Source organism: Petaurus breviceps, unplaced genomic scaffold (genome assembly GCF_028583685.1).
Source record: "Petaurus breviceps papuanus isolate PSGF00001 unplaced genomic scaffold, PetGlider_PUasm1.0 76, whole genome shotgun sequence".
In the NCBI taxonomy this organism is placed as follows: Eukaryota; Metazoa; Chordata; class Mammalia; order Diprotodontia; family Petauridae; genus Petaurus; species Petaurus breviceps.
The window spans coordinates 44,208,290-44,223,573 of NW_027186473.1; the positions used below are offsets into that span (position 1 = coordinate 44,208,290).

The 15,284-nt window shown below is 37.6% G+C and overlaps 1 protein-coding gene across 3 annotated transcripts in view; it reads right to left on the reverse strand.

Annotated features, from left to right (window-relative positions):
• Window positions 1-15,284, reverse strand: part of RNF150 (ring finger protein 150) — a 386,314-nt gene that overhangs the window by 344,997 nt on the left and 26,033 nt on the right. Inside the window, exon 2 of one of the 3 annotated variants that reach the window (XM_069105419.1) lies at window positions 2,475-2,558. The exons of the other annotated variants lie outside the window; for them this stretch is intronic. Coding sequence (XP_068961520.1) covers window positions 2,475-2,558 — 84 coding nt within the window. The remainder of the gene's footprint in view (window positions 1-2,474; window positions 2,559-15,284) is intronic. 3 annotated transcript variants of the gene reach the window in all.

Consider the following 15,284-nt stretch of genomic DNA (forward strand, 5'->3'; position numbering starts at 1 on the left):
AGCAAAAAAAAAAAAAAAGAGAGAGAGAGAGAGAGAGTAACATTCCTACATGGAAATTATTGTAACTGATGAAACTTTTCTCAGTATGAAAATAGTTGAAGGGAATGGAAATATATATACATATATCTATATGTCCAAGGGTATACGGGCTTATGAACACATGTGTGAATATGTGTATATATGCTTACAGGTATACAGAGATAGAGGGCACAGGAACAATTTAATAGGAAGGGATGATACTTAAAAGGTGAAATTAAGGGGTGAAAGAGGAATATAATGAGAGGAGATAGGGAGAGACAGAATAGGGTAAACTATCTCATAAAGAAGAGGCAAGGGAAAAGAGTTACAATGAAGGGGAAGAGTAGGAAGGCAAAAGGGAATGGGTCAACCTTATTCTCACTGAATTTGGCTCAGGGAGGGAATGAAACACACACTAAATAGGGTATCTCACCCTACATGAGAGTAGGGGGAAGGGGATGAGAGGGGGGATGATGGAAGTGAGGGCAGGCTGGGGGGGAGGGAAGTTGAAAGCACTCACTTTTGAAAAGGAAAGGGATCAAAGTAGAGAATAGAACAAGTGGGTGGTGAGATAGGAGGGAGGGAAATATAGTCAGTCTTTTACAATATATCTACTACGTTAATGTTTTACATTAGCTACACATGTACAATCTGTACTGAACTGCTTATCTTCCCAGTAAGGGTGGGTGACAAGGGAGGAAGGGAAGTTTCAAAATCAAATGTTTAAAATTATATATACATATATATTATTATTATGATTATCTTACATGTAATTGGGAAAGAAGATATACAGGCACTGAGGCATAGAGATACACCATGCCCTACTGGACAAGTCTAAGGGGGTATGGGAGAAGATATGGGAGAGAGCAGATTGGAGGAGGGGATATCCTGTGGGACTGCTCTTCTGGGGTGGTGGGAAAGGGAAAAACGGGGAAAAAATTTGTAACTCAAAAACTGGCAGAAATTTATGATGTAAATCAGAATTTAATATAGCATTTGAAAAATGAAAAAAAAAGTAAGGGCTTTTGCATTTTTTTCATTATATCCCCCATGTGTCTGGAACACAGTAGGTGTTTAATACATGTTTTTTGATTGAGCCAGGCAGCTTGGTCAAAGGAAACCTCATGCTCATTTCAACTTTCTTCTCCAGCAAATTACAGAAAAAATAATTTCACAACATACCTCAAAAATTTATTGAGGACCTCACCCTTCTCTTCCCTGCTGGGCCACCACTCTAATAAAAATAGCCAAGGGACTGGAAGCATAATGAACAAGAAGGAAAGCAAGAAACCTGAATTTTAAATTAATATCAATAAAGCTTTCAGAGCCCATAAATTTAACACAAACTTCTAGGTACTAAGCAAAAGAGCATAAATAAAAATTGGTCATTTGACCTCAAGGAGTCTGCAGCAAGAGTAGATAGTCTCCAATGGGATAATCATTCTCTCAAAATTTACTTTAACAATGGGGTGGCTAGGTGGCGCCATAAATAGAGCACCAGTTCTTGAGTCAGAAGGACCTGAGTTCAAATCCAGCCTCAGACACTTAACACAAACTAGCCATGTGACCTTGGGCAAGTCACTTAACCCCAATTGCCCTACCTTACCCCCTCAAAAAAGCAAAAAAAAAAAAAAGTGGCACAGCTTATATACTTGGCTCCCACACAAAATAACTGGCTGTGTAACCTTGAGCAAATTACTTGACCCCAATTGCTTTAAAAAAAAATTTATTTTAACAAGCTCTGAAGTGAGGCTCTTCCTAGACCAAAAAAGTAAAATGATATCAAAATGAAAAAAATCAGAGGAAAAGAATTAACCATTTGGGGCGGGGGGTGCGTTAAGTAAATCAATATGGCAATATTTTCTTCCCTAGCTGGTAAGGTTTATCCCATTTTCTCCATAGTTAACAAATAATTCTGAAGTATACATTATGCATTTGGCATATGCTCATTCCACTATTCTATGTCCCATTTCCTTATTTCCAAAAAGGAGATACACTTCCTATAAGGTAGGTCTTAGCCAGGGTTTTATAGGATAGAGTCTACTCTACAGTCTATCCTATAAATGGCTATTTACATTAGTAGATGGGAGCAGGTGGACACAAGTGACAAGTGAGTAGAGGGGTAGGGAAGAGTCCTCCATGAAGGGGACATCTTTCTTTCTCTGATTGCTTCCAAGTAAGGAGCTCTTTGTAGTCCTGGCTGATGGAATCTCTAGTAGTAGGTCAAAGGCAGCTGGGTGGCATTGTGAATAGAGAAGTAGGCCTAGAGTCAGGAAGATCTGAGTTCAAAACCAGCCTCAGACACTTTCTAGCTATGTGATCCTCAGCAAGTCACTTAACCCTACTTGCCTCCATTTCCTCATCTGGAAAATGAGCTGCAGAAGGAAATAACAAACCATTTGTATTGTAATACAGATAGGAGTCAGGAACGATGATCCAAAGAGAACTGCTCTCACCACAAAGTGTAGCCACAAGATCCATCTTGCTTATTTTTTTGAACAAGGGCAGTAATTTTGTTTTTATTCCATCCATTGTTCGTCCTGTCAAATAGAGGAAACAGCAATCTGATGAAAAGCTGAGTAGTGAATGGTGTTGCAACCACAGCAGTTGCAGAACTACTAATGCTTCCACTCTTTTTAAATAGTTCATTAAGAGTGGCTAGGTAGTGCAGCGAATAGAGCCCCGGCCCTGGAGTCAGGAGGACCTGAGTTCAAATCTGACCTCAGACACTTAACACAAAAACTAGCCATGTGACATTGGGCAAGTCACTTAAGCCCAATTGCCCTCCAAAAAGCAAACAACAAAAAACAAAACTCATTAAAAGACTATCAGTCTTCAACGAATAGTTTTCACCTTCAGTCTCTTTACCCATCAGAGGGAGGAAACACCAGAGCTCTATAATGCTCCAACCTCCCTGAAGGTTACTTTTAATAAATGCTTGTTGAATGATTGATAGATTGGCTCCAAAGTCAGTTATCCTTGGTGTTCCCCATTCTAACTTCAGTTTATATCACTGATAAGAGAAACTGAATCTTCCAGGTTTATTCTACTGGAAAAATAATGGTCACTGAATCAAGTAGGCTTCCAAAACATGTGTAATCACTGCAGATTGTAAAACTGTCTTGCTGAAGGAGTTGAAGGCATAACAATATTGCTGAAAATTTAGAAGTGATTTTTTAAAAAGCTGATGTTTTGATGTAGTAACATTATGCCCTGAACTATTATTTATGTAGCTTATGTGCTTTTTGCTATTATTTAACATGGTCAAGGATATAACTTAGAGAACAGAATGAGGAACAGTGGATAGACTCTTAGAAGTACTATTAGTAGAAATTTTAGAGACAAGTTTAGGTTTAGTGAAAAGAAAAAAAAATAACATAATTAGTTATACTAAAGGGCTACTTTGGGAGATAGTGAGCTCCCCTTTACTTGGGGAGTGAGGAGACTGTCTTGAAGCAAAAACTGAATGCTACTTGTCAGGTATATTGCGGTGGTGATCTTTTTTCATATAATAGGGTAGATTAGATGGTTCCTGAGGCTCCTTCCAACTCAGAAATTCTATGATTCTGTGGCTTCAATAAGTATTATCGGGAATATGCATATATAAGTAGGTATATATATGTGTGTGTGTGTATATATACATACATATACATACACACACATTTATTCAATACTTCAAAAACTCCATGATTTCATTAGTAGTAGTCCTCCTTCCATTGGTGTGGTTCACAACCTGTCTATCTTTTATTGATTTCCTGCTGGGGTCAAAAGGGAAACCAGAAACTAGTGACCCATCTTCTGTAGATGAATGTCTGGGGTCTTAGCTTACTCAGTATTGCTTCATATACTTTAAGGTAGCTCTTGTTTTCTCCTCAGTCTTCTTCAGCTAAGCTAAACAATCCTGGTTCTGATCATCTGATCCCCAAAATACAGACCCAGTTTCATACAATACTTAATTTAACAGATGCCAACTCTTTGTATTCTGGAACACAAACTTGTTTTTTTGCATTTTTTTTTGTTTCAATGTGTTTTAAAGATAACTTTTATTGTCATCATGATAGGTTGTTATTGTTTAGACCAACTGGAAAGATAGATCTAATAGCTGCACTTGGTGACCATGCAGGGATTCTGAACACAATTCTCTTTTCTAACCCCTCTTAATTAAAATTCCTTCCTCTTTTACTTACTACCTATTTATCCTGTTTCTACATTTAAATTTATTTATACTTGGCTGTTTGCTTATTGTCAGCTTCTTGAGGCCAAGGATTATCTTTCAATTCTTTTCATATCGCTGGTGCTTATTACAGTGCCTTAAACATAGTAGGTGTTTAATAAATGTTTATTGACAGACTACTTGGAACTACAGAAGCTGTTTTTCTCCTACAGGAACCCCCATCCACTGGCCTGTACATCTTGGCAGGTTGTATACTCTGCTAGAATGAGTAATGCTTTTTTGCTTTTTGGAGGTCAATTGGGGTTAAGTGACTTGCCCAAGAGAATGAGTAATTTTTATATCAAGGAGGCATTAGAAAAGAACTTTAGTAGAAAGGTGATACACACACACACACACACACACACACACACTTTAAAAAATAAAAAGTCAATTCTCTGGTTGTTTTTAATGAGAAGATCACAGCTTACAAATATTGCTCCAATATTTTATTATTGGACATTGTAAAATGATCAATAATATTAAATATTAATTTATCAAAATCAATATTTTATTCTTTAATTAAAATCATTTATTAATAATTTTATTACTTTAATCAATTAAAATTAAAACAATATTAAATTATTAATTTAAAAAGTCACTGCAGGGATATGTTTTCAGGTAATCTAAAGTGTTAAGAAACAATGAATTCTGACAAGTATTTGTACTAGGAATGATCAGCTGATAGCTAAGCATTTATTAATTAGATGACTCTTCTTTCTTTTCCAGCATATATATTATCCCAATGAGATACTAATAGCTGGCTTAGGATCTTAAGATATGCAAATCACTATACATATATTATCTCATTTAATTATCCCAATTTTACAGATGAAGAAACTGGTAACTAGAAATCAGGTAGTATTTTGCCCAGTTTGTAGGAGGAAAACATGCTCTTTTTAAATCATATTTTTTTTAATGATTATGTGCTTTTAATTGCAAGAAATTAAACATTTTCCTGGGTTTATTTGAATTACAAAAATAAAATCTCTGTGTGGTGAAAAAAAAACTCAAAACAACAACAATAACAATATCAAAACTCACTGCTTGCCTTGAGTAAATAATGTATAAAAAAAGTAAAGCTAAACTACTCTAGAAAAAAAGACAAAAGAAAAAAGCAGAAATATGGAGAGACAGAGATGCAGTATTAAATTAGATTAATTCACTTGTTCATTGCATTTGTTTTAAATGATTTTTTGAGGCAACTTAATTTGACAAATTTCTAAAGCTTTATATGTGTGCATATACATCCACTAAAGTTATTGTTATCTTGGAAAATATGCTTATTAAGACTGTTATTTTATAAATATTACTTTTAGTAACTGATCTATAACAATGGAATAAATTTTTCCATGTACCAATGTTAATAGTTCAGCATTGATAACTTGCTTATGATTTCTTTTCCTTGTTAACCTTCTCATGCTTCTCTTGCTTCTTGTATCTGAATGTCAAATTTTCTATTCAACTCTCGTTTTTTAATCAAGAAAGTCTTGATGAAATGGATGAAGGGAATGAATCTGGAATTGCTTGAAAATCCTCTATTTTTCCCCTGAAACATGATACTCAGTTTTGCTGGGTAGGTGACTCTTGGTTTTAATCCCAGCTCCTTTGACCTCTGGAATATCATATGCCAAACCCTTCAATCCCTCAGTGTAGAAGCTGCCAGATCCTGGGTTATCCTGATTGTGTTTCCACAATATTCAAATTGTTTCTCCCTGGCTGCTTGCAATATTCTCTCCTTAATCTGGGAATGCCAGAACCTGGCTATAATATTCCTAGGAGTTTTCTTTTGGGGATCTTTTTCAGGAGGTGATCGGTGCATTCTTTCAACCTCTATTTTGCCCTCTGGTTCTAAAACATCAGGGCAGTTTTCTTTGAGAAATTCCTGGAGGATGATTTCTAGGTTCTACTTCGATGATGGCCATCAGGTAGTCCAATAGTTTTAAATTATCTCTCCTGGATCTATTTTCCAGGTCAGTGGTTTTTCCCATGAGATATTTCACATTGCCTTCTAGTCTTTCATTTGTTTGGATCTGTTTGACAGCATCTTGATTTCTCATAAAATCATTAGCTTCCATTTGCTCCAATTTAATTCTGAAGCAATGATTCTCCTCCGTGAGCTTTTGAGATTCTTTTTCCATCTGGCAAATTTGGCTTTTTAAGGCATTCTTCTCCTCATTGCCTTTTTGAGCCTCTTTTGCCATTTGAGTTAGTCTATTTTTTAAGCTGTGATTTTCCTCAGTCAGGCTGTTGACTCATTTCAAAATTTTCTTGCATCGTTCTGACTTCTCTCCCCAATTTTTCTTACACTTCTCTTATCTGCATCTTAAGGTCCTCTATGGCCTGTAACCAGCTTGTTTGAAGCTTTTCAGTGCGGGAGTTCTGACTTCACTGTCTTCCTCCTGTTCCATGCTTTGCTCCTTTTTGTCCCCAAATTAGGAGTCTAATGTTGGAATCTTCTGTCTGCTTTGTTTCCTTTGCCTGGTCATGTTGCCCCTCAGTCACTTGACCCCTGGGCTTTTTGCCACATTAGGACTCTGCTACCAGAGGGGGGAGCTTTCATCCCAAATGCTGGGGTTTTCTCAGCTTCTAGAGGTATTAGATGGGTGCCCTCTCTGAGGTCTCCACATATTCTGGCAAGCTGGACACACACCCCAGGACCTCAAACCTAGACTGCAATCCAGATCCAACAAGGTTAAAGCAAGAACAATTACCCCTCAGACTGGTGCTTGGTCCCCCTACACTCTGCAGGCCAGGAGCTGAAGCTGCCACGTGGCGTTGGCTGGCTGTGCCAGGTGTCTCAGCCCCGGGCGAGAAGCCACGCACTCCCACTTACTGCGTCCCAAAGTCCACACTGCACTGACCTCTCACTTTGTCCTTTGCATCTATGTGTTGATAAATCTGGAAATGGCCACAGCTGCTGCTGATCTGGAGTCCGTCCAGCCAGTGGCTGGTCAGGCCTGTCCTGGGGCTAAAGACTTGGTGTGGGGCTGGGCTGGGCTCGGCTCCCAGAGCACTGTGCTGGCCAATTCCTGCTGGCCTGCCATGCTGTCCTTAGCAGGAGGTTATCTTTTCTGTGTCATTTTGTGGGTTCTGCAGCTCCAAAGTTTGTTTCGAGTCCCCTTTTTACATGGATTGGGGAAGGTGTAAGCCGGAGCAGCGGGGAGGTCCTGCTTCTACTCCGCCATCTTGACTCCACCCCCCAATGGACTCTTAAATCATATTTTTGGTGGGAGACAACACAATATGGTGCAAGGAGCAATGGACTTGAAATTGGAGGACCTAGGTCAAAATCCTAGCTGTCATCTTTACTACCTATGTGACTGTGGGCATGTCGCCCAACCTTTCTAGGTCTCAGTTTTCTCATGGGGGCCAGGAATCAACTAAATGCTCTATAAGGTCTCCTCCAGCTCTAAATGCTAAGATTTTGCCATTGCTTCAAAACCCATTGCTCCCCATCTCATGACCTACCTAGTTCTGTATCCCTTTCTCATTGAAATTGACTGAACCTAAGACCTACAGAATTTTTCTCTCCAGTTTTATCCAGGAACTCCTTCCAACCTCCTACTGAAAGAGTTAATTCTGAGTTGCTTCTATACACACACACACACACACACACACACACACACACACACACACATATATGTATATGTGGTTTCTTCAATAAAGGGTACTCCAGAAAGGTCAGGGATTGTTGACTGGATTTTGGATTTATTCAAGGAGATGATGAAAGTCACACAGGTTAGGTAGGCCTGAATGAGGTGAAATTTACATTGCTGGAGGGGACTTGTGCATCAATGAGATGACAAATCCATTGCTGTATTATATAAAGGACCACGAAACTCAAAGGTCCATCAGTCAATTTAATAAATAACATAAACATAGGAATGTATAATAAATACTGACCAATCCTTAAACACACACACACACTTATTTGCATGTCTGTGTGCATGTCTTCTTTAGGAAGGAAACTTCTAGAAGTCAAGGATGGTGTCAATTTAATGTGCTCTGTATGCAGAGCAGGGTTGTAGGCACATTAGCAAGTAGGGAGGTGTTTCTAGAGACACATATAATACATATATTCAGTAGAGAGGATTACACAAATGCAAATGCTGATGAAAGGTATTGTATTATGTGACCTTACTTAAGCTGCCATATGGCTTATCTAGGGAGAAAAGGCGTGTCAACAGCAGAGTGTGGTGACCTGCTTTCCAAAAGAACAACATTTCCAGGAAACCTGGAAAAAAAATTAAACCATGCACACTTCATCTTTCTTAGCTAATATATTCACTGGTTCAGAATGTTTTGGCTTCCCTCCCTCCATCATTAAAATGTCTCTCTGCTTGGCTCAGACTGTAGGTAATCAGTTTAACCAACCCTGCTCTTTCCAGGTCTTCTTTTCTCACTGTGTCTTTTCTCAAATTCAAAGGCACCAATTAACTTTTCCAATTGTGATTGGCTTAGCTCATATTTCATTTATTCCACTTACTTCCTTTCTTTCTGATAAGCACCTCAAAAGTCACTTGTATTCCCTCTTGGGTAGATCATTCAGTAAGAACTTGAGGGGAAGCTGAGACCACTTTCTCCAAATATAGTTTGCAGCTTTCAGCTCTGAAGTGTACTCCCAGGGCACCTGCTTCAAATCCACAGGCCCTGATCACAATCACAGCTCTGGGCTAGAAAGGAGGAATTCTTCCCAGTTGTGCAACTGACTTAATTCACACACCCTATGGTCAGCAGCACTACCTGGAAGCCTAGCTTGTTTCCAAACCAGATGTGCTATTATTGATAATTTTACTTTAAACACTACAACTTAATAACATGTTGTATTTCAATAGATACCATCTCTTTTTATTCGGGACTAGGAAAGCTTCTTAGTATGAAAAACAAATGTGTTTTTATTTACATTTTACTGATGACTTCTGTCTTATCATAATCACTTCTGGAAGAAAGACACCTACCCCCTCTCCAACTCCTACTTCACTGACTGAAACTACCCTTATGACAAAAAAAAAAAAAAAAGAAACAAATAAAAAAACTACATCTACAGAGGCAGGCCAGGAAGGTGCAGCGCGGCCAGTGGAGGCAGGAGAAGGTGCAGCCAGCAGAAGGTGCAGCCAGCAGAGGCACAGGCAGAGGCAGAGGCAGGCCCCAAAGGGGCCTGATCAACTTAGAGGGCAAGTCTTCCCACCAACCACAAGGTCCACTACCAGGCCTATCACCAAAGGGCTGGGACTGGAAAGAGCAAGGTAAGAAGCAAATACAGGGGCCCCTGTCCTGGACAGCAAACACTCTTGGGGCTACCACTTCATAGCCCAGAAATTTTAAAAAGCCCCTTTCAGGACTTCCAAAGACCAGGATGACAGAGTGAACCTCACTTGCTCCAACCCCCCCCTCACCCTGAAAACATGGTAACTCTTGCCCCAGGGCAAAACCCTCTACAGTAAAGGCTTGGGAGACTAGAGGAAGGGAGTGGCTAAGACCCTGCCTCAAAATGGGTAGAAAGCAGACTACAAAGACAAAGACTCTGGAGTCCTACGGTCCTCAGAGGCAGGAACCAACCTCAGAGGGAGACAATGTAGACTCCACACCCAAAGCTGAAACTTCAACAGGCAATGGGTCCCAAGAACAGAAGGCTCTCCTAGATGACATCAATAGGAACTTTGAAAACAAAATGAGAGAGATAGAAGACAAAGTGAATAATTCTCTCAAAATGAAAATAGCAGAATTAGAAAAACATTATAATGAGGAAAACATCTCTCTAAAAAGAAAAGTGCATGATACGTAAAAGGAGCTCCAAAAATTAACCAAGGAAAATGATTTGCTAAAAACCAGAATTAACTAAACTGAAACAAATAATTCTATGAGGAACCAAGAATTAGTCAAGCAAAACAACAAGAATGAAAAATTAGAAAAAGAGGTAAAATACCTCAAAGAAAAAATAACTGACCTGGAAAACAGATCCAGGAGAGATAATCTGAGAATCATAGGCCTACCAGAAAATTATGATGAAAAAATGAGCCTGGACAACATTCTCCAAGAGCTCGTTAAAGAAAACTGCCTTGAGATACTAGAACCTGAGGGCAAAATAGAAATCAAGAGAATCCACCAGACACCTGCTGAAAGAGATCCCAAAGTGAAAAGTCCTTGAAATGTTGCGTCCAAACTCGAGAACTATCAGATAAAAGAGAAAATACTTCAAGCAGCTAGAAAGAAACAATTCAAATATCGAAGGTCCACAGTGAGGATCGCACAGGATTTGGCAGCCTCTACACTGAAAGATTGGAGGCAGTGGAATACAATTTTCCAGAAGGCAAAAGAGCTTAGGTTACAACCAAGGATCACATACCCAGCAAGACTGAGCATATTCTTCCAGGCAAAGAGATGGTCATTCAACGATATAACAGAGTTCCAGACCTTATTGATGAAAAAGCCAGAACTCAATGGAAAATTCAACCTCCAATTATGAGATGTAACAGTGACTTAGAAAGGTTAACAAGGAGAACACACACACACACCTTGCTATTTGATAAGAGCAAACTGGTTATAGACAAGTAGAGGATATGAGTATAAAATACACAAAATGACGATTTTAAAAAATCATATTAAGGGCTACAAAGGGACTGCAATGGAAGAAAGGGAATGGATGAAGTGGAAAAGGATAAATTATGCCACACATAGAGGCATAAAAACTGCATAGCAAAGGAAAAAAAGGGAGGGAGCTGGGAAGCATATGAGCTTTTCCCTCATTGGTTCTGATACAAGAAGGGAATAACAACCAGTTAAGCATAGGACTCTATGGAGAAGAAACGCAGTAAGCATCATTTTAGAGGGAAAGAGGAGAGGGAGAAGAGCTTCGCATGAGATTTGTTCCTGCCACTCTTGGTGTGAAGAATTAACATACTTCATTAAGTATAAAAATATCCTACACACAGTAGGAGGGGAAAAGGGTTATTAAAGGGGGGTGGGAGTGGTTTGTAGGGAGGGAAGTAGTAAGGGGAAAGGGGAGGAAAAGGGAGGGGGGCTGATAAGGGAACACTGAGGGAGGCAGTGGTCAAAAGGAAAACTATTAAGGGGGGAAGGGAGAGGGGAGGGAAAATATGAACATTAACAGGGGCAGGAATAGGATGGAGGGAAAGAAACAGATAACAATCATAACTGTAAATGTGAATGGAATGAAAACTCACATAAAACAGAGATGGATAGCAGAATGGATTAGAAATCATAATCCTACAATATGCTGTTTACAAGAAACACATCTGAAACAGAAGGATACACACAAGGTAAAGGTAAAAGGTTGGAGTAAAATATATCATGCTTCAGCTAAAGTAAAAAAAGCAGGGGTAGCAATCCTTATCTCAGATAAAGCAAAAGCAAAAATTGACCTAATTAAAAGAGATAAGGAAGGAAACTATATCCTGTTAAAAGGCACCATCGAGAATGAAGCAATATCATTACTTAACATATATGCACCAAGTGGTATAACATCCAAATTCCTAGAGAAGGTAAAGGAATCAGAGGAAGAAATAGACAGCAAAACTATACTAGTAGGAGACTTTAATCTCGCCCTCTCTGAACTTGATAAATCCAACCTCAAAATAAACAAGAAAGAAGTTAAGGAGGTGAACAGGATTTTAGAGAGGATAAGCATGATAGATCTCTGGAGAAAACTGAATGGGGATAAAAAGGAATATACTTTCTTTTCAGTGGTTCATGGCACATATTCAAAAATTGACCACGTTCTAGGGCATAAAAACCTCACAATTCTATGCAGTAAGGCAGAAATATTAAATGCATACTTCTCAGATCATAATGCAATAAAAATTATATGCAATAAAGGGCCATGGAAAGACAGACTAAAAACTAATTGGTAATTAAACAATTTAATCCTAAAGAATGAATGGGACAAACAATAAATTATAGAAACAATCAGTAATATCATTCAAGAGAATGATAATAATAAGACAACATTCCAAAATTTGTGGGATACATTAAAGGCAGTTCTTAGGGGAAGTTTTATATCCCTGAGTGCATATATGATTAAATTAGAGAAAAGGGAGGTCAATGAATTGGGCATACAATTGAAACACCTAGAAAAAGAACAAATTCAAAATCCCCAATTAAATACTAAATTAGAAATATTGAAAACCAAAGGAGAGATTAATAAAATTGAAATTAAGACAACTATTGAATTATTAAGTAAAACTAAGAGCTGGTTTTATGAAAAAAACCAATAAAATCGATACACCTTTAGTCAAAGATAAAAAAAAGAAGAAAACCAAATTATGAGTATCAAAAATTAAAATGGCGAATCTACCTCCAATGAAGAGGAAATCAAAACGATAATTAGGAATTATTTTTCCCAATTGTATGCACATAAATCTGGCAATCTTAGGAAAATTGATGAATATTTACAAACATACAAATTGCCCAGATTAACTGAGGAGGAAGTAAATTACTTAAATAATCCCATCTCAGAAAAAGAAATTGAACAAGCCATCAGTCAGCTCCCTAGGAAAAAATCTCCAGGGCCAGATGGATTCACTAGTGAATTCTATCAAACATTTAAAGAACAATTGATTCCAATACTCTACAAACTATTTGGAAAAATTAGTGAAGAAGGAGTCCTACCAAATTCTTTTTATGACACAAATATGGTACTGATACCTAAATCAGGAAGAGATAAAACAGAAAAAGAAAATTATAGGCCAATCTCCCTCATGAATATAGATGCAAAAATTCTAAATAAAATACTAGCAAAAAGACTACAGCAACTTATCTCAAGAATAATACACTTTGATCAGGTAGGATTTATTCCAGGAATGCAAGGATGGTTTAATATTAGAAAAACCATCAGTATAATTGATCAAATCAACAATAAAACTAGCAAAAACCACATGATTATCTCAATAGATGCAGAAAAGGCTTTTGAAAAAATACAACATCCATTCCTATTAAAAATACTAGAAAGTTTAGGAATAAATGGAGCCTTCCTTAAAATAATAGGTAGCATCTATTTAAAATCATCAGCAAATATTATTTGTAATGGGAATAGGTAGAAGCATTTCCAATAAGATCAGGGGTAAATCAAGGGTGTCCACTATCACCTCTCTCATTCAATCTGGTACTAGAAATGTTAGCAGTAGCAATTAGAGAAGAAAAAGAAATCAAAGGAATCAAATTAGGCAAAGAAGAGACCAAGCTATCACTCTTTGCAGATGATATGATGATATACTTAATGAATCCTAGAAACTCAAGTAAAAAACTACTTGAGACAATAAATAAATTTGGCAAAGTTGCAGGATATAAAATAAAGCCACATAAATCCTCGACATTCCTATATATCTCCAATGAAATTCAACAGCAAGAGATAGAAAGAGAAATCCCATTTAAAGTTACTGTAGACAGTATAAAATATTTGGGAATCTCTCTGCCAAAACAAACCCAGGACCAATATGATCACAACTACAAAACACTTTTCACACAAATACAGTCAAATCTAACTAATTAGAAAAATATCAACTGCTCGTGGTGGGTCAAGCTAATATAATAAATATGACAATTTTACCTAAATTAAATTATATATTTAGTGCCATACCAATTAATTTACCAAAAAACTACTTTATAGAGCTAGAAAAAATAGTAACAAAATTCATTTGGAAGAATAAACGGTCCAGAATATCAAGGGAATTAATGAAAAGAAATGGACTAGCTATACCAGATTTCAATCTGTATTATAAAGCAGCAGTCATCAAAACTACTTGGTACTGGCTGAGGAATAGAGTAGTGGATCAATGGAACAGATTAGGCATGAGATTCAGCAGGCAATGATTATAGTAATCTATTGTTTGAGAAACCCAAAGACCCCAGTTTTGGGGATAAGAACTCACTATTTGACAAAAACTGCTGCGGAAACTGGAATATAGTATGGCAGAAACTGGGCATAGATCATTATCTAACACCATATACCAAAATCAAGTCTAAATGGGTGCATGATCTAGGTATAAAAAGACTTTATGACTAAACAAGAACTAGAGAACATTATAAAATGCAAAATAGATAATTTTGATTACATTAAATTGAAAAGCTTCTGTACAAACAAATCCAATGTAAACATGATTAAGAGGCTGGTGGGAAATTGAGAAAAAAATTTTTACAACTTGAATCTCTGATAAAGGACTCATTTCTAAAATATACAGAGAACTGAGTCAAATCTATAAGAACACAAGTCATTCCCCAATTGATAAATGGTCAAAGGATATGAACAGGCAATTTTCAGAGAAAGAAATTAAAGATATCTATAAGCACATGAAAAAATACTCTAAATCACTACTGATTAGAGAAATGAAAATCAAAACAACTCTGAGGTACCACATCTCACCAAAATCACCAGTCAGATTGGCTAAGATGACAAAACAGGAAAATGACAAATACTGGACAGGATGTGGGCAAATTCGAACACTAATGCATTGCTGGTGGAGTTGTGAACTGATCCATCCTTTCTGGAGAGCAATCTGGAATTATGTCCAAAGGGCAATAAATAATTTCATATCCTTTGACCCGGCAAAACCACTTCTAGGGTTATATCCTAAAGAGATCATAGAAGTGGGAGGAAGACCCATATGTACAAAAATCTTTATAGCAGCTCTGTTTGTGGTGGCAAAGAACTGGAAATTAAGGGGGTTCCCATCAATTGGGGAATGGCTGAACAAATTGTGGCATATGCATGTTATGGAATACTATTGTGCTATAAGAAACGAGGAGCAGATGGACTTCATATTTACCTGGAGATGCTTATACGAACTGATGCTGAGTGAGAAGAGTAGAACCAGAAGAAATTTGTACACAATTACAGACATAACGTATGTGTGATGACCAGCTTTAATAGACTGGACTCTTCTCAGCAGTGCAGTGATAGAAGTCAATCCCAAAAGACTCATGATGGAGAGAGATGTCTACATACAGAGAAAGAACTAGAAAGAACTTAACCTGACTAATGTCTAATGTGAAAGTATTTACAGATCCTATACTTGACCATATGCCACCACTGGCGTGG